Source organism: Gymnoscopelus microlampas, assembly GCF_963454915.1.
Source record: "Gymnoscopelus microlampas genome assembly, chromosome: 3".
NCBI lineage: Eukaryota > Metazoa > Chordata > Actinopteri > Myctophiformes > Myctophidae > Gymnoscopelus > Gymnoscopelus microlampas.
The window spans coordinates 7,345,395-7,358,398 of NC_139940.1; the positions used below are offsets into that span (position 1 = coordinate 7,345,395).

General features: G+C 42.0%; 1 protein-coding gene across 4 annotated transcripts in view; it reads right to left on the minus strand.

Annotated features, from left to right (window-relative positions):
• clk2b (CDC-like kinase 2b) overlaps positions 1 to 11,663 on the minus strand; it is a 13,892-nt gene extending 2,229 nt beyond the window's left edge. For 3 of the 4 annotated variants that reach the window (XR_014600547.1, XR_014600548.1, XM_084053839.1), the window contains exons 1-9: positions 10,901 to 11,663; positions 8,691 to 8,769; positions 8,101 to 8,167; positions 6,100 to 6,216; positions 5,034 to 5,200; positions 2,522 to 2,616; positions 1,586 to 1,715; positions 1,382 to 1,464; positions 389 to 468 (exon numbers count right to left, since the gene is read on the minus strand). Coding sequence is in view for 2 of the 4 variants with exons in the window: in XM_084053839.1 (XP_083909965.1) it covers positions 389 to 468; positions 1,382 to 1,464; positions 1,586 to 1,715; positions 2,522 to 2,616; positions 5,034 to 5,200; positions 6,100 to 6,216; positions 8,101 to 8,167; positions 8,691 to 8,769; positions 10,901 to 10,966 (884 nt within the window). In the remaining 2 variants the exon portion in view is untranslated. The remainder of the gene's footprint in view (positions 1 to 388; positions 469 to 1,381; positions 1,465 to 1,585; positions 1,716 to 2,521; positions 2,617 to 5,033; positions 5,201 to 6,099; positions 6,217 to 8,100; positions 8,168 to 8,690; positions 8,770 to 10,900) is intronic. The other variant, XM_084053840.1, reaches the window with a different exon arrangement.
• Between the last annotated feature and the right edge of the window lie 1,341 nt (positions 11,664 to 13,004).

Consider the following 13,004-nt stretch of genomic DNA (forward strand, 5'->3'; position numbering starts at 1 on the left):
CCATGTATACAAATATTTTGAAAATAGCAGATCTACAAGCTCACAACGCGTCGCTTTGCGAAGGTGATTTCTTCACCTTGCTATTTTCAAAAAGCCAAAGTATATATATAGAGCGGAAGTGGTTAATGTAACTGCAACTAGTAACTAAAGATGTCAAATAATTGCAGTTGAGTAAAAGCACAATATTTGCTGTAGTGGAGAAGAAGTAAAAGTATTTTTGGAAATACTCAAGTAAAGTAAAATACAGTAAATACCTCAGAAGTGTGTGTGTGTGTGTGTGTGTGTGTGTGTGTGTGTGTGTGTGTGTGTGTGTGTGTGTGTGTGTGCGTGTGTGTGTGTGTGTGTGTGTGTGTGTGTGTGTGTGTGTGTGTGTGTGTGCGCGTGTTACCTGCTCTTGTGTAGCATCATGGGAGGTAGAGGACCAAGAATCTTCTCCATCATGCCCAGATGCTCTCTGTTCTCATGAGTCTAAAACACAGCATGAACCAATCAGTCAGCACACAGACAGTATGGACCTATCAACACAACACACACAGACAGTATGGACCAATCAACACGCAGGATGAATCAATCAGCACACAGACCAATCAACAGACGTTATAACATTACCAATCGGTATGCAAATATAGATGCAACAATCAGCAGCAGGAAGTATGTATCGATCAATCGGTCATTCTTTATTTAATTCTTGGAAGCCACTGAGGTTGAAAGACCCTCTTTTCCAGTGGTGCCCAGATTACAAGTAAAGAAAAACACAAACTAGACGAAAGAGAGAATTAAATGACTAATAGGCTCTATGCACAGCAGCCATATTGGAAAGAAATTGGGCCTCTTCTTACTTCCTTCACAGGTGTTACCAATGATACTAATGAAGGCTCTGTTCCATTCTGGTCAGGGTGCTGATATCGTGCATGTTGGCTCACTAGAAACACTCTTATGGTGGGTGTGTAACTCTGAGAGTGTACAAATGGAACCAAATGGATGGGTCCATTTGGTTCCATTTGTACACTCTCAGAGTTATGGGGGTCCTTGAAAATAAGACAACCACTATGCCACACTAAATGGAACAGAGCCTTAATTAGTATTATTGGTAACACCTGTGAAGGAAGTAAGGAAGGGGCCCAATTCATTCCCAATATGGCTGCTGTGCATAGAGCCTATTGAACAAACAGCAAGCAGACATTATGGACCAATCAACTCACAGACAGTAGGACCAATGAACAATCTACTGAGACTCAAACCTGTCATGTTAGTGTGACTTTGATTGATTGATTGAATACTTCTATTAACACGCTTGAGACCGGTACAGCAGTGCCGTTAAAAAAAAGCTATGAAGGATAACACAAAAAGGCCCAAAGTTTCCATTGTGCTCCTCCATTACCTGGTAGAGTGTGCATCCCTGGTAGTATTCAAACAGAACACAGCCTATACTCCACACGTCACACTGATGACTCCAACCCAGGTCTACACACACACACACACACACACAGACAAAAACACACATTAACACACTGCATGTGTGTACACAGCATTATCAATGGAGGCACAAAAATCACTTTCAGACCAACTCATTTAGCTGCAGTACCCAGTATGACCTCTGGGGCGCGGTAGTGCCGCGTGGAGACGACAGCAGAGTGATGCTCGTGGTCAAAGGTGGCGCTCCCGAAATCCACCAACTGAACCGTGCTGTCCTTCACCCGTCTCTCATGTCTCTTCTGATGGAGAGGAGAGGAGAGGAGAGACAGAGTTTGCTTTGTGAACAGTGGACTCAGGGGGTACATTTTCCCTATATACACTTCTTCATACGACAAGCAAAAATAGTACACACAATAGTAGTACACAAGCGCACACCATGTCCAGCTCAATCATTTTTGAATCATCTAAAATCAGGAGTCTTCAACGTTTTCAGGCCAAGGGCCCCCTAGCTGAGAGAGGGATGAAGCAGGGACCCCCTCTGTATTATATACAATTGTGTTTCACATAAACGTTTGCTGCTCTTTTTTCCCTCTACACCTATAACTCTTTGGCAAAAATAGCCGATCTACAAGCTCACAACGCCTCGCAGCGCGAGGCGTTGTGAGCTTGTAGATCTGCTATTTTTGGCTAAAGTTCTCCTCAGAAAAGGGATGCTAGGGTTCAAGTGGTTAATGTAAAAAAGAAATCATATCACACAAAGATTTGGCGGACCCCCTGTAGTAACTCTGAGGACCCCCTAGGGGTCCCGGACCCCCTGTTGAAGACCCCTGATCTAAATCATGAAATAATATTAAATCCAAAACACAAAATATTACATCAAAAGTCACAACACACATGAGCTCTGATTTGATGGTAATGTTGTATCGCTTTGGTTTAGTTCCAACACATCCCCAATAATTCTATTGTGTTCCTTCATCATCTGAAACTTTAAAACATGCCCATGCAGCTCTAGAACAAGAATTGTAATTACATCCAACAACGGGCTCACTATAATCTCTGGCCTGGGTGATAATCTAAATGAATACATAATGTATGTATAGAATACCTGTGCAAGGTTGTAAACCGTGTCGTAGTCTGAGCTGACAAACAACACGTTCTCTGGCTTCAGGTCTGTGTGAGTTAACTTGTTATCGTGGAGAACTAGAGAGAGAGAGAGAGAGAGAGCGAGAGCGAGAGAGAATACATACTGTATGAATATCGTTGGTGTCGGGTGGAAACCTTGTATGTCCAAAACCGTATTTTTTTTATAGCAGATCTTGTGAGATTTTCTATTTTCACTACTTTTGTGCGACACTCTTGTATGATGAAGTAGGGCATTAATTTACAAAAAAAAACATGAAAAGTTGTAGATAAGAGGTTTCTGCCCAACAGCAACGATATACAATTCATATACAATAAAACAAAACGTTAATGGCAATTTGTGTTTGGTAGATTGTTCCTTTGTTGTAACAATGCTTGTTTGCAGTAACTTTTAAACCGCTGGAAAGCCTGTTAATTTACCTTTAAAATGGTTCCCCATGTGTAAAGAACATGCAGGATGAGCAGTGTGTGGGTTGCGAAAGATTTGCCAAATCTTCTCAGCCAATGCAAAACAGCTTGTTCTGCAGTTGCTTTTGACTCTTGTTTGGTGCCGTTTGGTGGATTGGATGATTGAAGACTATCAGTAACAATGAAGAAACATGACATATTGGCAATTTTACAATGTATTCATTTAACAGTCAGGAGCCTCAGTAGCGTGTAGGAGGAAGAACCATACACAGCCACAACAGCCTGGCACGTCTGCTCCTACACATGCTGCGGTCACCAGCCTGGTCACTCACTGCTGTGGCAGTAGGACGGGATGACATTCCACTCCTCAACCAGCATTTTTCGCCAAGTCATCCAATGTGGTTGTGTTGGTCACTATTGCACAGTGTTGATTTTGATTTAGTTTTAGTCATAGTTTTTTGAATACAATTTAATTTCGTTTTAGTCATATTTTAGTCATCTGAAATGTTAAGAGTTTTAGTCTAGCTTTAGTGGACTAAATATCATCATATTTTAGTCGACTAAATCTACAGTTGATTTAGTCGACTAAAATGTATTTTGGCGGTGCCTTGATGGCGTCGTAATGGCTGATTTTACACTTGGTTGCATGCTGAAAATAGCCGATCTACAAGCTCACAACGCGTCGCGCTGCGACGCGTTGTGAGCTTGTAGATCTGCTATTTTCAGAGCGCAACACCCAAACGCAACCAAACATAAAATGACTTGTCTTTTAGTTCTACTGGATCTCTTCCCCACTAGTCCCTCCCTAACATTTTAGTCTAGTTTTTATTTGTTGACGAAAATGTCAATATATTTAGTCTTAGTTTTAGTCATCGTAGCTTAGTTTTTATTTCGTTTTCGTCAGTGAAAAAAGGTAGCCGACGAATACTTTTCGTCATAGTTTTAGTCGACAAAATCAACACTGGGGATGACATTCCACTCCTTGACCAGCATTTGTCGCCAAGTCATAGAATGTGGTTGTGTTGGTCACTATTGCACGGACAGCACGCTCAGGCTGATCCCACAAGATGGGTTGAGGTCAGGAGGAGGACTGTTGGCAGGCCATTCCATTCTCTCTACTCTCTCTACTCCCATATTCTGGTGATAAACCAGGCTCTGTGTCCAACCTTGTTTACTGATAGACTTCAATCATTCAATCCACCAAACGCCAAAAACAAGAGTCAATAACAACAGCAGAATAAAGCTGTTTGGGGCACACAAATTTGTGCAACCCATAACAGCTCATCCCACAAATGCATGTTCCTTACAAATGAGACAGCATTTAGAAGGGAAATAAACAGGCTTTACAACGGTATAAAAGTTATTGGCAAGAAGCATTGTTACAATAGCATAACAATCTACCAAACACACGTTTCCAAATGTTGTGTTACTTATTACATGGCTTTGACTCATTTAATTTCTGATTGGTCAACCACAGCATTGTTATTTCCTGATAACAAACCAGCGTTCTTAATCACACTATTAATAATGAACATCTCACTACATGATCCCTTGCAGTGGGTGTGTGTGTGTGTGTGTGTGTGTGTGTGTGTGTGTGTGTGTGTGTGTGTGTGTGTGTGTGTGACAGGTGTATTTGGTTCCATTTGTTGCTACACTCCGACCACATGAACCCTATTCAGGGGGCTTGTAGATCGGCTATTTTCAGCAAAGATAGATCAGCCATTTTTGGCGAAGAGATTTGGGGCCCTATTTTCGCCGGTGCCTTACCCATTGTCCCTAAACTTCTTTTCCATTTTTTACTATTTTTTTAAACATTTTCAAATAGTTCAACTAGTCGATCTACGTCGATAAGTTGTGAGCTTGTAAATTTGAACTATTTGAAAATGTTTTTAAAAATAGTAAAAAATGGCAAAGAAGTTTAGGGATAATGGGTAAGGCACTGGCAAAAATAGGCCCATGTGTACGGAACATGTGGTCAAAGTACAGCTGTAACTCAAGTCCAGTTCCACAGGGGTTTAAGTGCTAAGTGGTTAAGGGTTTGACTGATAATGTGTCATAGCATTACTCACAGCTGACGGCGTCACAGATCTGATAGGCCATGTGTCTGATGTGATGGAGGGGATACGGCACGAAGCCGTTGCCCTTCAGGAAGTCAAACGTACTGAGAGACAGCAGCTCGAAGCAGATGCACACGTGACCCGAGAAGTTGAACCAGCACAGCATCTGCACACAGTGACTGACGGAAGACGCAGACGTACATCTCAAAAACACAGTTCAGTTATCACTCATTATTGTACAGTTGTGTTGATTTGTTGAGGGTTTGGAGCGTAGATATCTACACATATACCCGATATATTATAACTCTATGCATATACAGTATACCACATTGGCCTCTGCTGTTAATTTTAAGCGATGCAACATCACAGCTGCCATATTGGCAGGGGCAAGACATGCCTACTATTGCATGTAGGGGTGTAACGATAACAGCGTTCGATACGCATCACAATACATGGTTGACGATACGATACATGGACGATATTGGTTCATTCATAGCGATACGATACGATTCAATGATCTAAAATCAATACAGTATATAGCAAAAAAAATAATCAGTTTGAAACATGTGGATAGTGCAGATTCTTTAAGGGAAAAATGTATTATGGATATAAATAAGTAAACACAGTGATTCTCAGACGAATATATGGATATTGTATTGTATTCGATGTGATTATTTGCATTGCAAAACGATTCGATGCGATACGATTATTTGCATTGAAAAACGAATCGATACAAAGTCAAACGATGCGATATTTAGCTGTTTGCATATCGATTTCATGCGGTTTGTTATGATACAGGATACTTGGTTAAATAAAGAATGTGGGTTTTCACACCAAAACACCTCATCTTACATAGATACTGTAGTAACAGTAATGATTATAAACAAAAAAGTTTTAGTCTCAGGTACGACTCAAGCATATTTCTTGCAGTGGAGTTATGGCAAATTTCTCAGACCAGTACAATGGTGATGTTGACAAGGCTACTTGTAGATCGGTATATATACCGCTTGTAAATAGATCTACAAGCTTGTCTGGCCGACAGCGACGATATTATGTACGGTTTGGAAGAAGAACTGACTGCTGGTTCAGAGGGTCGCTCTCTTTGATCTTCTCCAGAACTTTTATCTCCAGCTTGGCTGCTTCTCTGTACTTCTCCTGGCTCTTGATGACCTTCACCGCCGTCTGAAGTCCTCCTCTGCAAAGCAGTACCACTAGTATTAATAGAGCACAGTTAACAGTAGAGGTACTACTAGCACTTACAGTTTTTAAAGGTAGTGTAATGGTAGCTCTAACAGTAGCCAAGTTACTCGTCTACTCTACTATATTTTATGAAGCACACTTTATAGACAGTAAACTCAGTGTGCTTTACATTAACCCATTAAAAGACCTGAGGCCGATTAAAACTTTTTTTTTCTAAATCCTAACGCTTAAAAAAACTAATATATTGACAAAAAATAGCTAATATAAATAGCTAAACTAATATATTTTCAAAAATAGCAGATCTACAAGCTCATAGCGAGGCACTCGTGCCGCACTATGAGCTTGTAGATCTGCTATTTTTATATAGCCAATTAATCTTAAAATGACACACAGATGCGTTCCCGGTCTTAAAGAGTTAAAATACAGTAACGCAGGGGTCTTCAACAGGGGGTCCGGGACCCCTAGGGGGTCCTCAGAGCTACTATAGGGGGTCTGCCAAATCTTTGTGTGATAGGATTTAGTTTTTTACATTAACCACTTGAACCCTAGAATTCCTTTTCTGAGGGGAACATAAGCCGAAAATAGCAGATCTACAAGCTCTCAATGCCTCGCGCTGCGAGGCGTTGAGAGCTTGTAGATCGGCTATTTTTGGCAAAGAGGCTATAGGTGTAGAGAGAAAAAATAGCAGACTAAGTAAAAAAAAACTTTAATCTGAAACACAATTTTATACAATATAGAGTAGGGGGTCCCTGCTTCATCTCTCTCTCAGCTAGGGGGTCCTTGGGCTGAAAACGTTGAAGACCCCTGCAGTAACGCTTGCCTGCACACACACAGAGACGCGCGCACATGCACACGCACACAAACAGACACACACACACACACACACACTATAACTAATCATAGGCCTGGGGAAGGTGTTAAGTGTGCTTTAAGAAGATAACACGGCGGGGTCACATTTCAGGTGGTGATTACTGAGGTCGATGGTGTCAGGTGTTAGCTGCTTGGTTGGCCAACAGAAAGTGGTTCAAAATATTTGCCCCACCATGTCAAGCCTCTGTTGTTTGCATTGCCTTCATACTACTGACTTCGTGACTAAGATACCTACTGTATAGCACTTAGACTAGAGGGTAAAATGGGGGGGGGGCTCGTACAGACCCCTGGGGGACTCAAAAGTATATTGGGTTTAAGTGGTTAACGATACAAGGTTGCTCCAAACAGCTTGAACAGCGATGAGTTTTAATATAGTCAACTTCAATTTATGAGGCACTGCAGGTGGAGCGGAACTGCTGAGTCACCCAGCACTTGAAACCCTAAGGAACCTAGTGCGTCTGTGTCTTTGCCCTTGTGTGTGTGTGTGTGTGTGTGTGTGTGTGTGTGTGTGTGTGTGTGTGTGTGTGTGTGTGTGTGTGTGTGTGTGTGTGTGTGTGTGTGTGTGTGTGTGTGTGTGTGTGTGTGTGTGTGTGTGTGTGCGTGCGTGCGTGCGTGCGTAGGCAGGTGGGTAGGGACACATGAGGGTAAAGGTGGGATGTCCTTATTATAGGTAACCTCTGTGTGTGTGTGTGTGTGTGTGTGTGTGTGTGTGTGTGTGTGTGTGTGTGTGTGTGTGTGTGTGTGTGGGAGAGAGAGTCTAAGCACAAATGCGTATGCATGTACGTAAGAGGATGGTGTGAAGGAAAAAAAAAAAAAACGTTAAAAACGAAATGTGTAATATATTGAGAAACCAATCCCTTGTCCCTCCTGGATTTGTGTTTGATGGCTATGTCTATGGTTTGTGAATTGTCAAGAAGCATGCTGTACCATGTACTCATTCACTCAATAAAAAAACAAACATAGCCAACATATATAGTTAGTGTATGTGTAGAGTACAGTATGCATTCACCTGCCATGGTCCACACACTGGAGCACCTTCCCAAAGGTCCCCTCCCCCAACGTGTTGACGATCTCATCTGGAACACACATCATACACCACTTAATACACTGAAAAACATTCAATTAACACTCAGGATTGTACTGTGTATTCCAGTATAACCACACTTTCTCACTTTTTTTTTATGAGACAGGAAAAGGTTTTGTAGTACATTAATGAAAGTCATTCATCTTATATAGTGATACATTTAGTTAAATAATAAGAAAAATACCTGAGCACTTCAAAAGAGACTACCCAAATATAATACTGGAGCACTCGTCTGGGTTTTGCAGGGGTTATTAGGGTAGTCTCTTTTGAAGTGCCCAGGTATCTTTCTTCTCATTAAAGTTGTCCCTGTTGAGCACCAAGTCATTCTACCTTTAACTGGCTGACTTCTCTTTAAAACTTAGTTTAACGTCTGCTTCACGCTCTAATATTCTATGGCTTCTATACTGTGGTCTGATGTAACCCGTTTGCATGAATAATTAATAGTCAACAGCACATTGTATTTGTATTTAATCCCAGGGTACTAACAGTACACATCGTGGTGAACTTTGACCTACATCTGTCCCGCAGCAGGCCTCCGGTGTTGTAGAGGAGGTGACCGTCCTCGCTGTCTCTGCCCCTCCCCCTGCGGCTCCGCTGGGGTCAAAGGTCACAGTTAAAAGGAGAAAAAAAAGAAAAACACATTAATCACTTAAAATTTAGCGTCCCTTTTCTGAAGCAAAACATTCAGCGAAAATAGTCAATCTACAAGACCACTACGCGTCGCAGTCTGATCGGCTATTTTCGGCAAAGAGATTTGGCGTAGATGGGGGGAAAAAGGAGCAGACCTACTATAGAGCCCTGGGGGTCCCCGGTCAACAAAGTATATAGGGTGGTGAATAGCCCTTTCTCAATACCAAGAATGCAAAAAAACAGAGTTGCGTCCTTGTGAAGAATGCCCTTGTCGAGTGAACCGCATTAACACCTGGCATCCTTGTCTTTGGGCTTGTGGTTATGGGTGAAAGTTTACGTTTGAAAACCTTTAAAGTGAGCGGATCAAATTCACAAACTCGGGGGGCGGGTACTATTGACTGTTTGTGGATAGATGAGACCCTTTGAAGAGGGACAGGACTTGGGTGGCGACCGATGACGTTTTTACAAGTTGATGAGAACACAAGTACACACAAGAACAGATCTTGAGACGCACTCGTCCCTCATCACTCCATACAGATCTACAGCTGTGTGTGTGTGTGTGTGTGTGTGTGTGTGTGTGTGTGTGTGTGTGTGTGTGTGTGTGTGTGTGTGTGTGTGTGTGTGTGTGTGTGTGTCTGTGTCTGTGTGTGTGTGTGTGTGTGTGTGTGTGTGCGTGCAGTCCGTTCCTATCAGCTGTCAGCCCGGTATTAATATCACACACCAACAGTGCTGAACACGCAACTTCTACGTGTGAGGAGGTGTGTGTGTGTGTGTGTGTGTGTGTGTGTGTGTGTGTGTGTGTGTGTGTGTGTGTGTGTGTGTGTGTGTGTGTGTGTGTGTGTGTGTGTGTGTGTGTGTGTGTGTGTGTGTGTGTGTGTGTGTGTGTGTGTGTGTGTGAAGGGTTGGAGAGAGCACAGCACATTAGGAGCTGCATAAAGTAGGAAACTAGAGCATCGAGCACACACACGCACAGTATGAGGTGTTGTTGATACACCAGAAGACCATGTGGGAGACAGAATGCAGAAACAATGCTAATAGAAAGATAGTTTGTGTACATGAGAAGAAATGACAGTATGTATTATGCATTATTATTATTATCATTATTATTGTAAGTAGTTATTAGTAGGAAGAGTCTCTATTACTGTGAAGGCATGATGTAACAGTTAATAGCCAGTTCAGGTCCTCTACATCTCCCAAAGGAACAGAGAGAAATATCCTCGAGAGATATTCCCAAGAAACCATTTTAATCAAGGAAAGTAAAAGAGTTTCTAAGTGTGTAATCTTTTGAGTATACAGTATGGCTTTGATTTTGTTTACAATAAATCGCAAAATGAAAAGAAAAGTTTGTATGGTGTTTTCCTTATACGCGTGTTTGGACTTTTTAGGTTTAATAAGTGTTAATGTTGAATATTAAATGTGTTCAGCTAATTAATGTGCTGCAAGTGATTAAAAGGGAAAGAAACATTACTCTAGTACTTAGATTACTTTGTTATAAAACCATCACACTGGTGTGGACTGCAGGCTAACGGCTTTGTCAAATATTACCTATAGGTATTAACAAAAGCAGCTTCATGGTAAATGATGTCTTGTTTCATGAATAAACCCTCTTTGATTCACGACTGGGCTTACTGTTGTAAATGTGTTTCCACTTAAGCCCTATATACTTAATCATAAAATGAACAGTGCAAATATCTGATCTACAAGCTCACAACGCGATGCATTGCAATGTGTTGTGAACTTGTAGATCTGTTATTTTTTGCCTCAAATTGTTAATGTTATTAACATTAGTATGTGCAGAAAAAACATCTTACACACATCATATGGCATTTTAATTTACTGTTATTATGACACCATGGACTGTGCTGTTGGTTGCATGTACATGTATCAACTTAAGAATATAAATTATATGGATTATGACTGCCGACATGTCAATGCTGTGCAAAGCATAAGTTGACACAGCACTAGACTAAACCTTATGAGCACACTCCAAAAATGAAAAATGAATGAATATAGTCTGCCCCTAGATGTAATAGCAATAGTGATTGTAGTAGCAGCACGGTTAGTACAGGTATTAGACATATTTGAAGATACTCACAGACAAGCAGAGGCACAAACAGTCCAGGAAACTCTTCAACACTGAATACAACTTGGTCTTCCCCATAACAGAGAAAGACAGACAAACAGAGATGGACACAGACAGACACAGACACACAGAGAGAGACAACAGAGAGATGCAGAGACAGGCAGACTCAGAGACAGACACAGACAAACAGACAGAGACAACAGAGAGATGCAGAGACAGGCAGACTCAGAGACAGACACAGACAAACAGACAGAGACAACAGAGAGATGCAGAGACAGGCAGACTCAGAGACAGCCACAGAGAGACATACACAGACAAACAGACAGAGACAACAGAGAGATGCAGAGACAGGCAGACTCAGAGACAGCCACAGAGAGACAGACACAGACAAACAGACACAGACAACAGAGAGATACAGAGATAGGCAGACTCAGAGGCAGACAGACAGACAGAGACAAGGTGCGATAAGAGACAGGCACACACAAAGACAGACAGACACAGAGGAAGAAAGAGAGACCGAGTGGGTGATGGAGAGAGAGGTGGAATGTGTAGGAAGCGACAAAGAATAAGAAGAGGTACAGAAAGTGAAGAAAGCATACAGACAGAGAGAGTGAGAGAACAGTTTATGAGAAAAACAGAGAGACAGACAGACAGACAGACAGAGAGAGACGAGGAGAAAGTATCGGACAGACAGAGGACAGAAATAAGAGGAGAGAAGAGTGGAGATGGAAGGAGAGAGGTTACAGTAGGAGAGAGAAGGAAGGAGAGAGAGAGAGAGAGAGAGAGAGAAGGTATTAAGACAGATACTATTAATAAGTTGTTGGTCAGGACCTCCGGGGACAGAGATATAATGAAGGGAACAGAGAGAGAGAGAGAGAGAGATGAAGGGAGGACATTATCTCCTGCCCCCTGCTGGTGGTTCTTCTGTAAGCTATCTTCACTTCACACATTATATATATATCACCTTTACGGAGTACTTGGATTTCAGGGTCTGAAAGTGTCTTTACCAGACGAGGTTAAAGTCTATGCAGGATCTTATTAGCTGTCTGCGGCGGTCTTCATTCCTCTCCTCTCTTGATCCGTCTCATGCTTATGTTTCAGGCCGTGGTGCCAAGGACCTCTGCTATGTTGGGAAAAGTGTGCCAGTTGGTTAAGGTTTCATGATGAGTTGGAACTGACGTCCGATCACGTTGCGGTCTCGTATGATTTGCTGGTTCAGTCAGCCACTGGGTTGGAAAATTGATCTGTGATGTATTCCATTGTGGAGCCATGTGCCATGGATACACTCAATCCTCTTTGGAATCCATGGTATCTTTGGTTTCTTTTTTGTTATGCAATTTCTTTTTTTTGCCCTCTTGTACTGTAGTACTTTGTCACTGCTGACTCAGTTACTGGTTGGTCTTGGGGTGAATGTAAACGACATCATGTCTCCGATACACAACTACACATGTACACGTTTTTCCACCAGACAGTGAGGGGTTTCACCAGGAGGAAGCAACGCATATGGAGGAACCCGCTACTCCTCTCGGTTCCGCACCCCGCTGACCAGGCGCCCTGACCAACATGTGTTGATGTAGGCGTCATTAATGCAGCCTTCGTCACCCAGCTTCCAATCTGCGAACACGACCGATTGTGTTCGTCGTAGCGGCCACTTATAATGACTTGCCCAAAATAGGGACGTCAGTTTGAAACTGGTCATACAATCTGGGCTTATTTAAATGATCTGTCTTTTTAGCATTCAACTGTAGAAGGTTTTGGGACATCCAGTTTGTGGACATCATTAAGGCAGTTTTTGAGAGCCATTTCCACAAAAGCTCTTAGTTGGATCAAACTTAACCGATTAAACCCTGTACTTTATTGACTGGAGGACCCCAAGGGGTATACTGCATACTAGGCACTGCATCCCTCAACACCAAATTTCCTCAAGCTGTTTGAGCTTGTAGATCTGCTATTTTCGGCGAATATATGCCTCATGCAGAATAGGGTCGCTAGGGTTCAAGTGGCAAAAATAAAGTGCCATCTGCAAGAAAGTGGTAACTGATATTACGTGTGCATGTAAGATACCCCAATGGCAGAATATAGATGGAAAATAATATTGGACTGCTCTCAGTAAGGT